This window comes from Dreissena polymorpha, chromosome 4 (genome assembly GCF_020536995.1).
Source record: "Dreissena polymorpha isolate Duluth1 chromosome 4, UMN_Dpol_1.0, whole genome shotgun sequence".
Lineage (NCBI taxonomy): Eukaryota > Metazoa > Mollusca > Bivalvia > Myida > Dreissenidae > Dreissena > Dreissena polymorpha.
Genome location: NC_068358.1, coordinates 125,578,712 through 125,593,968, shown reverse-complemented (window position 1 = coordinate 125,593,968; position 15,257 = coordinate 125,578,712). Strand labels below are relative to the sequence as shown.

The following is a 15,257-nucleotide window of genomic DNA, read 5'->3' as shown; positions in this document are numbered from 1 at the left end:
AACAAAAAATTACATAACTGTAGTAGGGTCAATATATGAAAAAAATACATTCAACCACCAAAAAGTTGCTACAAAAGGTATTATAACAGATCCTGGTAGGGTAGAAGGTCCTTAAAAACATATCAAAAGTTTACCACAATCGGACTTCCAGAAAGATGTTTTTTACAAGATGGCCGCAAAGATGGTCGCCAAGACCTATTAATGATCATAACTATGTAACTATACGATCAATTTTGATGAATTTGGTGTCTATACATAGGTTTCAATTGGCAAAGAACACATAACGATCATCAGATATTGTTTAAGTTTAGAATAGTACACGCAAATCCAACACGGCGTCCAAAATGGCCGCCAAGATGGCCGCCAAAACCTAAATGATAAAAACTATGTAAATATCCACTCAAATTTAATTATTTTGGTAGCTATACATAGGTTTCAAGGGGCAAAGAACACATAAAGATCATCAGACATTGTATAAGTTTATTATATTACACCCAAATCCAAAATGGCCGCCGAGATGGCCGCCAAAACCTATAAATGATCATAACTATGAAACTATCCACTCAAATTTGTTATCATTTTTGGCGGCCATCTTGGACGCATTCTTGGATTACAAAAAAAAACGAACCATCACGCGGCACGTCCACCCAAACTTTTCTTACACTTCAGACATTTTCCTAAAAAATGATATATAATCAGCTTTCACTCTTTTTTTGCACACGAGAGGTGCCCAGGGACTGTACTAAATTTTAATTATCGGGGTCGTACCTAGTCCTAATCAGGAAACGAACCTGAAAGCGCATCAAGAAGAAATTGACTGTCGATGCAATGGTGTTAAAAGTAGTACCTGAATGGGTATACGTAGATCTGGTAGATGTCGTACACGATGATGGAGGAGACCGCCATCACCTCGCCAGAGCCCGTGCTCATGAGGGTCATGGCGATCATGGTGAGTAATGAGAACGCTGCCCAGGTCTCCTAGCAACCGCTCGGACCATGAACGGCGTCACGAGGCCTGCATCCGGGACAAAATCGGTTTCATTTGGTCCATGCATTTGGTTGTCGTTTTAAAGGATTAGCGGATTGTCTTATAAAAAAACATTTGAATTATTTACTCACAGAATTATGATATTTAGAAAAATCGTATATAATGATATTATTGATTGCAAAAGTTGATCAAAATTGGTGCCTTCACATGATTTCGATTTCGAACTCGGGGCATTTATCAGCAAAATGAAACAACGTACAACTGTGGCATTCATAAATAACAACTGTACAGTGTATTTTAAATAATATGTTTGTTATTAAGCTTCTTTCGAAATGTTAGATAAGTAGTTTTACAAACACTTTGATTTTATCAATTTTATCAATGAAATATTTTTATTTCTTAGTTTGTGTTTACTTGAGTTTTGATTGATCGTTTCTACACGGTGATAGTTTTTTTCTATTAATTACCGACATATGATAATTTGAAGTCCGAGCGAGCTATAAATACCCAATATCGTACCTTTTACTCCTAGGTGTGACCTTGACCTTTCAGGTGGAAAAAATATAACGTAACAGTCCGAAAAATATGCACTTTATTATGGTTATATTTGACATCTTAGTGGGACAATGACCCTTTGAACAAGAGACGTAAATATCGCTCGCAACAAGGCGGCGATAAAAGGCAATGATTTCTAGCAAAGATATTTCCAAAACTGCCCGATAAATAAAAAAGTTACAGTGCAAACAAATGTTTCGGGACGTACAAACGGACAAGCGTATAGCTTAATGCCGATTACTTTGTTTGAAGGCATTTACATGCTATAGAATCTGCGTTGATGTCAGACAGCCATAGAACGCTTGTCGTGTTGGTGGATGCCATGGCGATTTAGGCGAGTCCGGCGGAAGTGGAGATGGAGATGGGAATGGCGAACCAGATGAAGGCGGCGATGAAGAAGCCGAGGACGCCCTGTAGCGGCTTGGCGGCGATGCGGCTCTGCCAGGCGGCTTCATAGAGAGGCGGGAATTGGTAGACATCAATATAAGGAGCGCTAGATAACCAGAGGTAGGCCGATGCTAACATCAAACTATGTACATAATTGACAGATTCGAAGTAAATCACTATCGTCAAAGCAAAGCAGGTGATGTTGTTCGATCTTAATGTTTTTTCGTTAAAATAAGGTTTGTTCATTCTTGACTGCAACCGTTATATTAGGTAATATATGTAGGAAATTACCTTGAGTTGCATTCAATGAGGAAACAAACACTTACTTCTTCGATATCTTATAGGAAGTGAAAGAAGTAACTGTACACTGATATAGGTTACATCTAAGTCGAGTTAACTGTGTGTGCGTTTAACATGTTCAACAACCGTGCATTTTGATATAATTTCAAATAACTGTATAATTTCGAACGCATTTCTAACTTAAATTGCCTACATCATTTTAGTGCACATACCTTGGTCGCAGTATGTGAGAGATGCGGTCACGCACAGCCCCATGAAGGCGTACACAAAACCGTTCTCTGACCTGAAGTTGACAGATAGACGGTGTTTGTAGTCCACGTGCATGCATCACAGGTTTATAATAAGTGTGTCCATTAACATTAAAATAGCATGCTTAAAAATACTGAAATATAATCATACATTATTGTGGGTACAAAATACCGGAATGTCAAATAGTTCTTATTCTCGTTTCCTGTCGGCCCTTCAAACACTGAATCTGTGCATACAGGTTCTTAATGTTACCGCCACCCGTTTAGGAGACTGACGAGTACAATATCTTCACGTTGAGCGCAATCAGAATGGAAATTATCAGGACGGCGTTGAAATAGGGCACGTAGAATGTTGTCCCGAGTCCACCTAAACAACATACAACATTTCTATCAATTGTATTATATGGCTTCAGTATGACGCCGTCTTCAACTATATGTACGCCTATATGAATATAATGAGTATAACTATAAACATAAGTTCGAGCGGATAGCCGAGCAAATGCACCAGCATGGATATCAGTCGACTTTACATAAGTCTGTTTAAGCTATCAGCGGTATGATTTATATAAATTAACACATGCTCATCTTCGAATGTGTGACTTTGCGTATGAAAGAGTAGGATCCAAACAGGACGGCGATGATGAAGACGCAGAACTCGTCAAAAGCGTCTATGGTGGCGGCCTTTATTGTTGCCACGCCGGCGACGACTAGGGTGGAAATGACGCAAAGATTCACCATCAGAGCTATCGCTATGAATAGAATGTGCGCCGCACGTCCAAACTACGCGTACATGATCTGAAATTGTGTTTACATACAAGTTACGCCAGCACCACGACGCCTGATCATGACGCGCGAACCCAATCTGCAACCTTTGATGAACGTATAGTTTACTGTATGTAAATATGCTAGTAATATATAATAGTGTGTGCTTGGTTACGAAATATTGGAAACAATATCGTTGAGATAAATCCTACAGTTATTTGTTTGGTTTGACTACTTTTAATGTCATAAGTAAGGTATACTTTGTTTTCGGATAACCGTAATATCATCACAGGAAATAGAGAGGGGGGGGGGACAATTTACATATTTCCATAAGGTTATGTGTCCCTCTTTCAAGTGATGAAACATAAACGCATCGTAACACTAAATAGTGCAATGCATAATTCAACGAAAACCGATTTTCACACTTGTATTAAAGGACACTCGAGGCAAGACAATTTATTTACCTGGAGGAAGGTTTTGGCGCCCGGGGCTCTTGTTTTCAGGTATACAGACACGATGGGAAATAGGGCAATATTTATGACGGCCCCGACCGTGTACCACAGCGTAACGGATATGCCACTCTGAAATGTCAGACCTCTAACTATAAAACATTTACCACTTACATGAACATGATGCAGTAATAAAAACATATTTGTCAATAATACGCTAGTGTTAATGCGTATTTTATTTAAATCTTGGTCATGGCATTTATGTTGTCTGCCCGTCTTTCTTACTGACCTTAATAACAATACTAGTATTGCATAATATACATGAGTCTATAGCACTCAACCAGTATACACTGGCTAAATACAGCATCTACCCGTATTTACAAAATCCTGAAATAGATATTTCGAAATCGGGATACACAACTTCTCTTACCTTGACGGTGATTGTTGAGCTCTGGAGGATGTCGCCGGGCAAAAGGAATTGCGATGCAACGGTGTCGGCGGTCAGGCTGGTGCTCACACGGCCGCCGGCGTCGAACGCCGTGTCCACGTTGTTGTCGTCATGGAAGACGCGCTTCCGTACCTGCCCATGCAGCATTGCAAGAACAACAGACACGCCGCCAAAGCCCAGGATCAGCAGCAGCGCCGCCTCGTGCCGCTCAAACATGGGGCGGGATGGTCCTGCAACAAAAAAGTTTACGTCGAAAGAATGAATTGATAAATTTTGTAGTCGAAAGACACTTTGCCTATAATGAGCTCTTCTTCCTGACTGATTTAAAGAAAACGCACGTTGATTTAAATCGAAAGCCATGTCCCTAAAATTAGCTACGCTTCTTGATTGGTTTAATGGTAGGAATACGCTTAAAATACGCTCTGCTTCTTGATTGCTTAAATGGAAACGCAGGTTCAGTTAAAAACTCTATTTGACATTATTTATTTAATGGAAACGGAAGTTCCTTTAACATTGTATGCTTCTTAAACGGTTTAATTGAAACGCAACATAGTTAGAGAATTGTTACGATCAAGAAAATGGCGTTGTGTGTGTTTATAAATTATAAATATTCTAAGATTTCAACAAAATAAGTATGTCTGTCTGTCTGTCTGTCTGTCCGTCTGTCTGTCCGTCTGTCTGTCTGTCTGTCTGTCTGTCTGTCTGTCTGTCTGTCTGTCTGTCTGTCTGTCTGTCTGTCTGTCTGTCTGTCTGTCTGTCTGTCTGTCTGTCTGTCTGTCTGTCTGTCTGTCTGTCTGTCTGTCTGTCTGTCTGTCTGTCTGTCTGTCTGTCTGTCTGTCTGTCTGTCTGTCTGTCTGTCTGTCTGTCTGTCTGTCTGTCTGCCTGTCTGTCTGTCTGTCTGTCTGTCTGTCTGTCTGTTTGTCTGTCTTTCTGTCCGCCAGTCCGCGGGTCGATTTGTCAGTTTGACTGTCTGTAATGGGGCAATAAAGCCGTATAACCTTATGGAAAAGAGTTATAGACAATATCAATACTTGTGATGTATATTTAAATTAAAAAAAAAAGTTATCGTCAGAACATTTGCTGATCAAAATCACAATATAAAAATGATTTTAAACTTGGCAGTGTTGACACTATTTTTAAATAGGTCAGTCGATTGCCAATGATTTTAGGCATGACACACATGCCGTGCGAATATTGTAGAGATAAATTCAACACATATTTTCATTAAGGTAACGAATGCATGTACGTTTGCCAATGTGTAGTTTTTATTGTCACTTATGGCTGACAACTAAATTGCATAGTATTCCGTCTTGAACAATTGCTGTCATTCTATTAGTCTGTACTGGCATAAGGTTCGATTGTTTTAATCTATTTATTTCTTGCAGAATTTGACAAAACACGATGTTAAAGGTCATTACGAAAGCGAATTGTTTAAATGTGACATTAAAAAAAACGTGCAGCGAAGCGTAATTGATCCCATCCGGGTTTATTGGCAACTGAAATTTAAAAGTTCATTTGACACATATCAAGCGACCTCAATGGGTAACTGAATAATGAAGTGTTATGAATAGTATGATACAAATGTTGTAGAAGTTGTTTTCACATTAAGCCGAATACTAGTAACCCGGGATGCGAGGAAATTTGCTGCATGTAAAATAATGTATTCATAGGAGAACGCAAATTGGTAGTTGCACAACGACAACCGGTAAAAAAAGTTCATGGTCGTTTTATTGACCAGGCGTTGCTATATGTTAGCATACATGTATCGTGAACTGCATTTCAAACATGATAATTTCGGATTGTTCTTTATTAAAACAAAAACAACGACAGTAGAACCATCCGCCGTGGTTTTACGACCCAATTAATAATATATTAATACATTTTAGTAAAAATAAATCCTGATATACTTTGATGTTGAAAAAATTAGATGGAATAACATCAGAAAAAGGTAATTTGTTGATTATTCGATGTTTTCTTCCAAAGGAAGTGAACCTATACACTATTTTAAAGTGCATATTTAAAAAAAAAATCGATATGGGTATTCATAGTTGTAACACATTAAAACTAAATTTTGTTTCAATGTGCGATTTGAATAATCCACACGTGTCACTGAAAGTGGTTCCGTTATGATAATTTTTTACAAAAAGACTAGTAAATCAATAATTACTGAAAACAAAAATTTCCGATGTAGTACGAAATACAGTTGTTGACAAAAAAAACAACACAATGATCAGTTTGAACAACTATGGGCATAAAACGGGTACATCGATGATAATTCAAATGCTAAGAACATTAGTAATTGGGTCATTCCGCATATAACAAGTCAGTTTTGTTCTATGAATAATAAAAATACAAACAAAGTAAGAAGAAAAAATCACGTGGCATTAACAATATTAACCAAAACAACTCCGTACCCATACGTTCCATGTCCGGAAAGGTTGGTAGTTGGTGGACACTCATTAGTAAGCGACACGAGGGGCGAAATCGTTGCCATGGAAATCAGTATAAATATCCGCGACGTCTTCTTATCTGCCTTTTTGCTGACCAGCCCCAATGAGAACACGCTCATAGAGTACGATTACTGACACTGTTACGTTGGTATGTCGTGATTTATACAAAAAAATCTACTCCTTTAATCGTAAATGCCATAAACGCGTATGCAATTTACTCGCTATGTAAGTTTTCGCTCAGGTTAACTTAAGGTGCAAATAACAGATGTAGCGACATATTGAAGACAGATTGGTAACCTCTGTTGGTAATATGAATGACTTTTCTAATTCGGTGTCAAATAATTGGGACAACTGCAGTCAAGCGCGTCCCGTCAATCTAGCTATTTAGCCGAATCGTGTAGAGCTCATTCTTTACAATGTGCAAAACTAAGACGCTAATCCCTTGGCTACCTTTATTAAATAATCATGGCAATTTTGCATCGAAAGCATAATACACGAAATCTCTTTACACCACACAAGACAGAGTCTAGTTTATATATTGCGGAGGGTTGGGCTTAACGTTTCGTACGTAAATCTACCACAATGATGAATGTCTTATTTCCTTAAATTTTCTTTAAAAAGAATTTCTATAAAAGATTGTTACGATGTGTTTAAATCGCCTTTGCATTTGTTTTTTTTTTATTTCGTATATGGGGCTTTATAACTATTTTGTTATTTGCAAACATATAATTTATGTTTTCATTTTTATGAATGTTACTAACCTTTCATCAAACTAGCTTAGACGCCAAATTTAGCATTTTAGAATCATCGATTTTAATGCTTCCGTGCTTTACTGACTTTTAAATGGCATTTGGTTCAAGTAAAAATACTGTTCTTTTCATCCTAAACAAGATAAATCTTGTTAATTTGTATCAGATGGATTAGGTTATCCTCCATCCCCGATATATGGCACACCGAACATCCCCGATTTCGGACTCAGATTTTCAGACCCTACATTTTAAGTCCCCGTAATAGGCAGCTTTTCAAGGCAACTGTATTTAGAATAAATTGCTTAACTTAAGCCTTGTCTAACATTTCTTTAAATCAATTTAAGCAAATTTGGTGACGCCCTAAGCCATGTTATTTTGGTTCTCTTTTTTTGTTCAAGCATTTTGTGATTTTTTTTTTACAGTTCGAGGTACAGTGATTCCGGATATAACTCAGATTACTATCATGGATTTGAAAACGGGTTCGAAGTTCACCAAATATGTGAAGCCAACAGTGCCGAATTATGCCGAAGCCCGAAAAGTATATGACATCTCTGTTAATGCTAATGGCATCCAGTCTGTAAATGATTGCAATGTGGATAGTGTTGCCATAATAACACTCAACTTATTTGCTATGTAAGATTGGACATACCTTGATATTTTGTAGTGAAGCGCGGCTGTATTCATGAGTTGCATTTGGACTTAGCGTGGCCTTAAGATTGCATTATTAATGTATTTTAATTTAAATACTGAGCCAAATTGAATACAATTTTATCATAGATCAGAGTGTATAACTGTCTTTTGAAATTAGCATTTAGAAAACCCCAAATTAAATGTGATATACAAATATTGACAAAAACCCTTAGCGTTATAATCAATATATTGAGATAGAAATGGTAAAACTTCCTGAAATTCAGTAAGTATGTAGAAAATGTCTGGTGTTAAATAAATATGTACAATATATGCATTTCATCCTACTATCAGTGACATAAAACGTAAATAAAGATTCTTGTCACTGAACGATTTGTTATCGTTTTTGCCATTCATCTAGATGATTGCATACAATACACTTGATAATGTTTATTTAGTTTAATGTCAACATTTATGTAAATCCCATTTTAAAAAACTAAACATTTTGGATATAGGGTCAATCAATATAGAAAACGCCCAACCGAGTCGATGGTAGGTGTTTCTAACCAAGTGTAAAAAGTTTACTTGCTTGTTAAATGTTTTTTTAAATTTTGCATTAAGGGATGATATACAATTTACAATATGAAAATAATAACAAATTCTGTTTCTGAAAAAGTACTCATTAGGCTCCCACTACCTTAAAATGAGTAAATCGTCGCACAGACAATGAATATTACATGCAAGTCAACTTTTTTTCCAAAATAAACACATGTCTGGTCATTCTACATTTAATCGGATAATTGAATTTGAAATAATAATAATAATAATAATTAAATAATAATAATAATAATACATTAAATAGTAATAGTAATAATAATAATAATAATAATAATAATAATTATAATAATAATAATTATTATTATATTATTATTATTAGTATTATTATTATAATAATTATTAGTATTAGTAGTAGCAGAAGTAGTAGTATTATAATTATTATTATTATTATTATTAGTTAACTATAGTGTCATATTAACAGGGCACACCATATATATTAACCATAAACAAAATTAAGATGAATGCAAATTTGATAAATCCATAAGCCAGCTGAATAACATAACATTGTGAATACAAACTCTTATTTTTTTCGACGATTGCCGATTAATAAGATTAATAACTGATCTGTGGAATATTGGTGTCTACAGTCGATTGCATTTCATATCTTTTTTTTACATAACGCTAGCGTTATTGATGACAAAATAACTTGTCAAAGTTATCAAACACTGGCGTCACAAAATCAGGCGAGGTTTTCATGCGCTGTCTACTGGATATCACCGACCTTATCCTCCGTGGTTATCTTATCAGATCCAGTTACACCCTCTGTGGTGAAGTCATAAGAAGACGTCGTCACATCATCGCCTCTTTTAACGTTGACGTTTCTTCTGATCGTGGGATTGCAGGTCTGTGTGCATTGGCGACTGTAATCAGAAGTGCTACAAAACGTGGCGTCGCACATCACGTGGATTCCCTGATGATCGCTCGTATACTCGAAGTCTTTGAACACAAATCTCGTCTCGTGCGTGGACTGCGAGATCAGGTGAGTGTTGGTGTCCTTTTCACAACTACACATACAAACACATGATATGCATACGATTATCGAATATGTTAAACACATTTTTTTTCAAAATTAAAATAACACATATAAAAATCCTTGTTTAAGCAAACTAGTGCAAAAGTAGAAAGAAATTACCCATACATTGAAACCAAACTGCCTTACCCGTTCTGGATGAGGTTGTATCGCAGATGATCCGGTGACGTAGGAGAGGGCTTTGTATAGCACGTGTGCACGCGCATCTTCACCGTCCAGTCCGTGGCCTGGGTAAACACCTTCACATACACGTCCGTGCCCACTGGCACGCGCAGAGGATTGCTGGGAAGAGGCTGTTGAAAGTTCGGGTCCAGGTAGAACGTCATGTTCACCGTATAGTGGCTCGCGCCAGACACCAGCGGGCCACCTTGATGGTTGTTGTTTTCGTGCTCTATGTGACCTGAATTGCATACCGATTTATTGATGATGATTTCAGAGATGTCAAAACGAATACCGGACGAGCAAGGTCTAATAGCTGGACGATATTCGCTTGAATTTATACGAGTGTCTACTTTAAAAGCATACTACGTTTTGTTTTGGTACTGTACACTGTTACTTGTACCAAACCGATTCGTAGAAGCAACAAGTTGTGTGTCTCCCTTTTAATAAGTATGATTATGCGCTCCGTAGAAGCAAACTTATTGTAGACTAATCCAGTATTGACAGATTCGTGTATTTTAACAGTACTCTGGTATTAATATCTGCATCCAAAGTTACTTCTACGCTAAGCGCACTCATACCGGAAGAGCTCTCGTTCCTCTGTATGTCACATTCTACACCGACCGTCCAGTTGTAATGGCGGATGATAAACGAGTGAACGGGGTCTCTCTCCGCGTACACGAGTTGGTTCGAGTAGACGAGAACGTCGTGCCTTACCTTAAAATCAAAATCAATTCCCTTTTGTTTGAGTAAAAAGTAGTCAAATTGACTAGACAAGACTAAAAACAGTGAAATAAGAAATAAAAAACCCACATCATCAGATCTCAGCATAGATGCTTAACGCAGCTTTCAATTTTAAATATTGGCATATAAAGATATATAAAAAAATAATAAAAAAACAACATCTACATTCTAAATGAGCGGTCGCGATGAAATAGACTTTTGGTTAAATGGCCTTTCTTTAATAAGCGCCAAAAACAAACAGTGATATACATTAAAACAAGTGTACATTGAAGCAAGAGGTTATAAATTTATTAAGCCACGACAAAAACTGTAAAAGGATTTGACAAGCAAAAATAATGAAAAATATATATAAGTGTTTAAAATAAGCAGATAGTTGACAAGTAATACTGATTGTTACCGTTTTACTCTTGATGCATAATATGAGTGAATAGTTGACAGGTCATACTGAATGTTACCGTTTCACTCGTGATACATTCTTTGAGACCCTGCTGGAAGACCACGCGGTACCAGGACTCCACGCCCGTGCAAGTGTTCTCTCCCAGATAGATGTCGGATGCACGAGCGTTCGGGTACACTCGGCGCAGCATGCCCATGTCCACCTGGATGTCCCAGCCCGTCTCGCTGCACCCCACCCGAATGGCGTCTTGGATGGTGTAACCTGATACATATTTAATTCAAAATGACGCCCATCTAGATACAACTCGCAAGAAATGATTATTGACAATGTAATCTGCCCAGATATATTACTAGAGATGACATCGATATAGATGTACCTTACTTAAATGAAGTTTTGTACCGTGTAACTCTGTTAAATATATTACTAGAACTGGAGGCCACCCTAGCTTGACAACAGGCGAACAATGTATTGTACTATGAAACATCCCAAAACTTATTTATAAAAAAACGCTACTCTGTAAAACCGGATCGAATATACCAGTTGAAATTAAGCCCCTTAAGCTGTACCCCACCCAAATGAAGTATTGTAATATGAAATCCAAATATATCAAATATATCACTAAAAATGTCGTCTATTTAGCTTGACCCCACCCAAATGAAATCTTAAAGTGTGACGCTAATATAGTGGTACTCCACCCATATGAAGTATTGCACCGTGTAATCTGCTTTAATGTATCGCTATAAACTGACGCCAATATAGTTTTACCTCGCCTAAATAAAGTATTGCACTGTTAAACCTACTTCAATCTTAAACATGAAATGACACTTATCCAGCTGCATCCCGCCCCAAATCAATCATATAGGATTTTACCTACTGTAATATGTTCATAGAAAAGTCGCAAATCTAGCTGTATCAACCAAAATGAAGTCTTGCACTGTGAGACCTTCTCAAATATATTACAATAAATGGCGCATAAATAGTTGTAAACCACCCAATTGACGATTTGCACTGTTGAACCTACTTAAGACTACCGGGTATTACCAAAAAATGGCACTGAATTACCTGTACCCAAAATCAATCTTTCATGACGTTACGTACTTACTTATTTTTATAGATATGATGCCCATCTGGATGTATTCACCCAACGAAGTTTTACAATGTGTAATCTGCTTAGTTATATTACTAGAAAAAACATCCATCAAACTGCAACGCACCCGAATCAAGCATTCGATAAAATACCCGAATACAGCAGTTAATATTCATTACAATTGTGTTATACATTTTGTATGTGTAATTATGGCTTACGTACTTTAAAATGTCGCTTACAAATATTTCGGATTTCGCGCGAAATAAAAATCATAGGGTACTTAACAAAAATTCGACAGTTCATCGACAGTCAGAGAAAAATCTTCCCAACAAGCAGCAATATTAAACTGTTTCGTTGCGGTGCTTGTCTAAAAACACGTTCACTTTCTGTTTAAATTAATATTTTTATAATTTAAATTAATAGAATTCTTAAGAGTTTGAAATCGCATTTGACACTTTAATTAACACACTTAACCTTTTACACATATACAAGGATTTACATGTCAACATAATGTATACGCTGGTCAGACATGAGTTCATGAAAAATAAAATAACATACGGAGACCGAATGTTTTGTTGATAACTTGGAGCATGCGGTCAAGGTCGAATAAAAATATCCGAATGAAACTCTCGTCACGTGATCAAGCAACAATGTATGCCATAAAGAGACATTTTCTGGTATATTTTATGCTGTTCGATTCGCAAACACGTAACATGTCAACAATTTATACCGCAGTATACCTGTATGAGTTATAATTTCTTTCATAAATGTGGACATGATTGGGCAATAGTATGACATTAATATGTCACGGCTCTGATAAACTAATGATGCGAGGACCTCTTCAGCGAACAGGTTTTGTTACTACTATGAACCATGCTCTCTGAAGTTTCTTTTGCTAGTGTTATTTCTAACATTCATAGCACCTCACTCGCTATTAGATTCAGCTGCTAACCTTCAAACTTATGAGGTATTTTACACGGATGGCGAATATTGTTGAGTTTTACTGTATATAATATACTGAACACAGTAAAAATGTAATTAACAAACATGACAACTCGTTTAAAAACTGGTATGCATTGGAATAGATTCATATCTTGAACGTTTTTCTCAACAGGAAATTATATGAATGTATATGTTTCTTCAAAATACTTCAGCCAAATCAAACGGCCCCGCGCTGCCATGATTTTCAGCCATGTATGATAATATTTATATTTTTAATATTCCCTGGATGTTCTCTTCATATAAATTAAATTGACCTGCAGTAGTCTGCCACCAAGGATTGAATGTCGTCTGCCACCTCGGAAATGTAGTGCTTGCATATTCTATCGCCGTCGTCTCGTATATGTTTGCTTCAATCATAGTAAAAATAATAATGTAAACGAAAATGAAATACGTCCATGCTTCAATTAGAGTAAACATGCTAACGTAAACGAAATGGTATTAAACATTTGTGCTTCAATTATGGAAGCAGAAAACCGAACGATAAACATTTAATATTCAGTAATTGGAAAAATACTCGTAATCATGTACATGTATACTTCAATTATAACTAAGGAGATCTTAATGGTAAGCTTTTATGCGTAAATTTATAACACTAACGAAAACCAAATGGAGATCATGTATGATTTAATATTAGTGAACGAAAACCAGATGGTGATCATGTATTATTTAATAAAAGTGAACGAAAACCAAATGATTATTAAGTATAATTAAATAATAATGAAAAAGTGAATGAAAACCAAATGGTCAAAAGCTGAGCCCAAATTCTAGAAAACAAAAACCATGTTATGAAAACGTCAAACATGAACGCTTAACTTTAAGTAATGGAATACCAATCGATAAAAATGTATGCATCAGTGATAGTAAACTAAAACCAAACTGTGGATTTAAAGGCTTCAAATATACACAACAAAAACAAAAGGTAGACACGCATGCCTGAATTTAAACGAATACTAAGGTCAAAATGTATTGTTAATGTTTTAATTTTATACCAAAACCAAACAGTAATCATTAATACCTAATAAAGTTATTATTGAGAAAATCATATAAATAAAATATATACTAGTATGCGCTTCTATCACATGGAAATGAACGCAAAAAAACACAAGGTGTTTTGGGTAAATAATAAAGATAGAATACTTTAAGATTCAGGTTATTATTATTAACATCCCATGTAAATTATTGGAAAAAAAACTGTTGTTATTAGTTGTGAACAACAATCTAACGAACACCTGAACATAAAAGCCGACAATAATGTCAAAAATAATTCCGGATTCTTAAACGGATTTAGTCTCTACGGTATTCTAAATTATTTATGCGTGATTACAAACTACTGGGCATTACTTAATCCATGAAACTTGCCGAGAATGTAAATATCAATACAATGTAGATATAACGGCGGTTCATTAATAAAAAAGAATTATATATATTACAAGAATAAGTGAATAAAACAAATGTTTGAAAATATGACTAAAACAACATTTAACTTCAAATGAGCATCTGTAGATAGCATGTTACCATAACAGTCGACCCCTGCATCTTCCGAGTGCGAGCAATCGTGCGAGCCCCACGACTGATGACTGCACTGGCTGATACTTGATTCATACCCGTTACATTCCAGTGTGTCCAACCATATCTGACCGGACCCTTGTCCAAAATGCGCACCGCTGTAAGCCTGTCCATAACTAGAGCAAAAGGAAAGCAGCAACTTATCGTTTGGAACCATTCTATTTAAAACGCGTTATATAAGTTAGTCACCTAATAAATAAAATACGTGTGCCGACAGTTTTTCTTATTTATAAATGAAATAGAAAAATACAAAATATAAATATTAAACTAAACTGATTATCATTTTACGGAAATAAATGTCGAAATGGATAAACAAAGGTAAATAGAAACACTAATTTATCAAATTGAATATGTTGTATCATGAATATACATATACATGTTTCCATATCTTAATATAAAATAATGACGGTACAAAATAATAAGAATAACATTTCAAGCATTCCTGAAATTGTGCATGAAACAATTTAAAGTCTCGTTTGCTTTACCTAGACCCCTGGTAAAGACCGAGCATTCTGCAGATCACAATAACATCCAGGTGGTCAAAGTTGTCGTCGCAAATCGTACCCCATTGACCGTTATGGTAGACTTCCACCCGGCCGCTGTGATAGTTAGGACCGTTTACCAGCCGGACTTGCTCTGTGATAATTGATGTCAACACGCATGCGCTTGTGATGTTTATAACATATTATGA

At 36.2% G+C, this 15,257-nt stretch overlaps 2 protein-coding genes across 4 annotated transcripts in view; both read right to left on the bottom strand.

Moving 5' to 3' along the window:
* LOC127876013 (deleted in malignant brain tumors 1 protein-like) overlaps window positions 1-15,257 on the bottom strand; it is a 76,114-nt gene that overhangs the window by 41,798 nt on the left and 19,059 nt on the right. The window contains exons 22-28 of one of the 3 annotated variants that reach the window (XM_052420839.1): window positions 15,052-15,202; window positions 14,516-14,682; window positions 13,255-13,347; window positions 10,970-11,172; window positions 10,352-10,487; window positions 9,741-10,011; window positions 8,408-9,585 (exon numbers count right to left, since the gene is read on the bottom strand). In XM_052420839.1, coding sequence (XP_052276799.1) covers window positions 9,285-9,585; window positions 9,741-10,011; window positions 10,352-10,487; window positions 10,970-11,172; window positions 13,255-13,347; window positions 14,516-14,682; window positions 15,052-15,202 — 1,322 coding nt within the window. In that variant the 3' untranslated portion in view covers window positions 8,408-9,284. Of the gene's footprint in view, window positions 1-8,407; window positions 9,586-9,740; window positions 10,012-10,351; window positions 10,488-10,969; window positions 11,173-13,254; window positions 13,348-14,515; window positions 14,683-15,051; window positions 15,203-15,257 lie in introns of those variants that run through there. The other 2 variants (XM_052420838.1, XM_052420837.1) reach the window with 2 other exon arrangements.
* Window positions 1,607-2,892, bottom strand: LOC127876018 (uncharacterized). The gene is made up of 2 exons (XM_052420846.1): window positions 2,443-2,892; window positions 1,607-1,992 (listed from the first exon to the last, which is right to left on the bottom strand). Exons 1-2 carry the CDS (start codon window positions 2,552-2,554, stop codon window positions 1,874-1,876), a joined length of 231 nt encoding a protein of 76 aa, XP_052276806.1. The 5' UTR covers window positions 2,555-2,892; the 3' UTR covers window positions 1,607-1,873.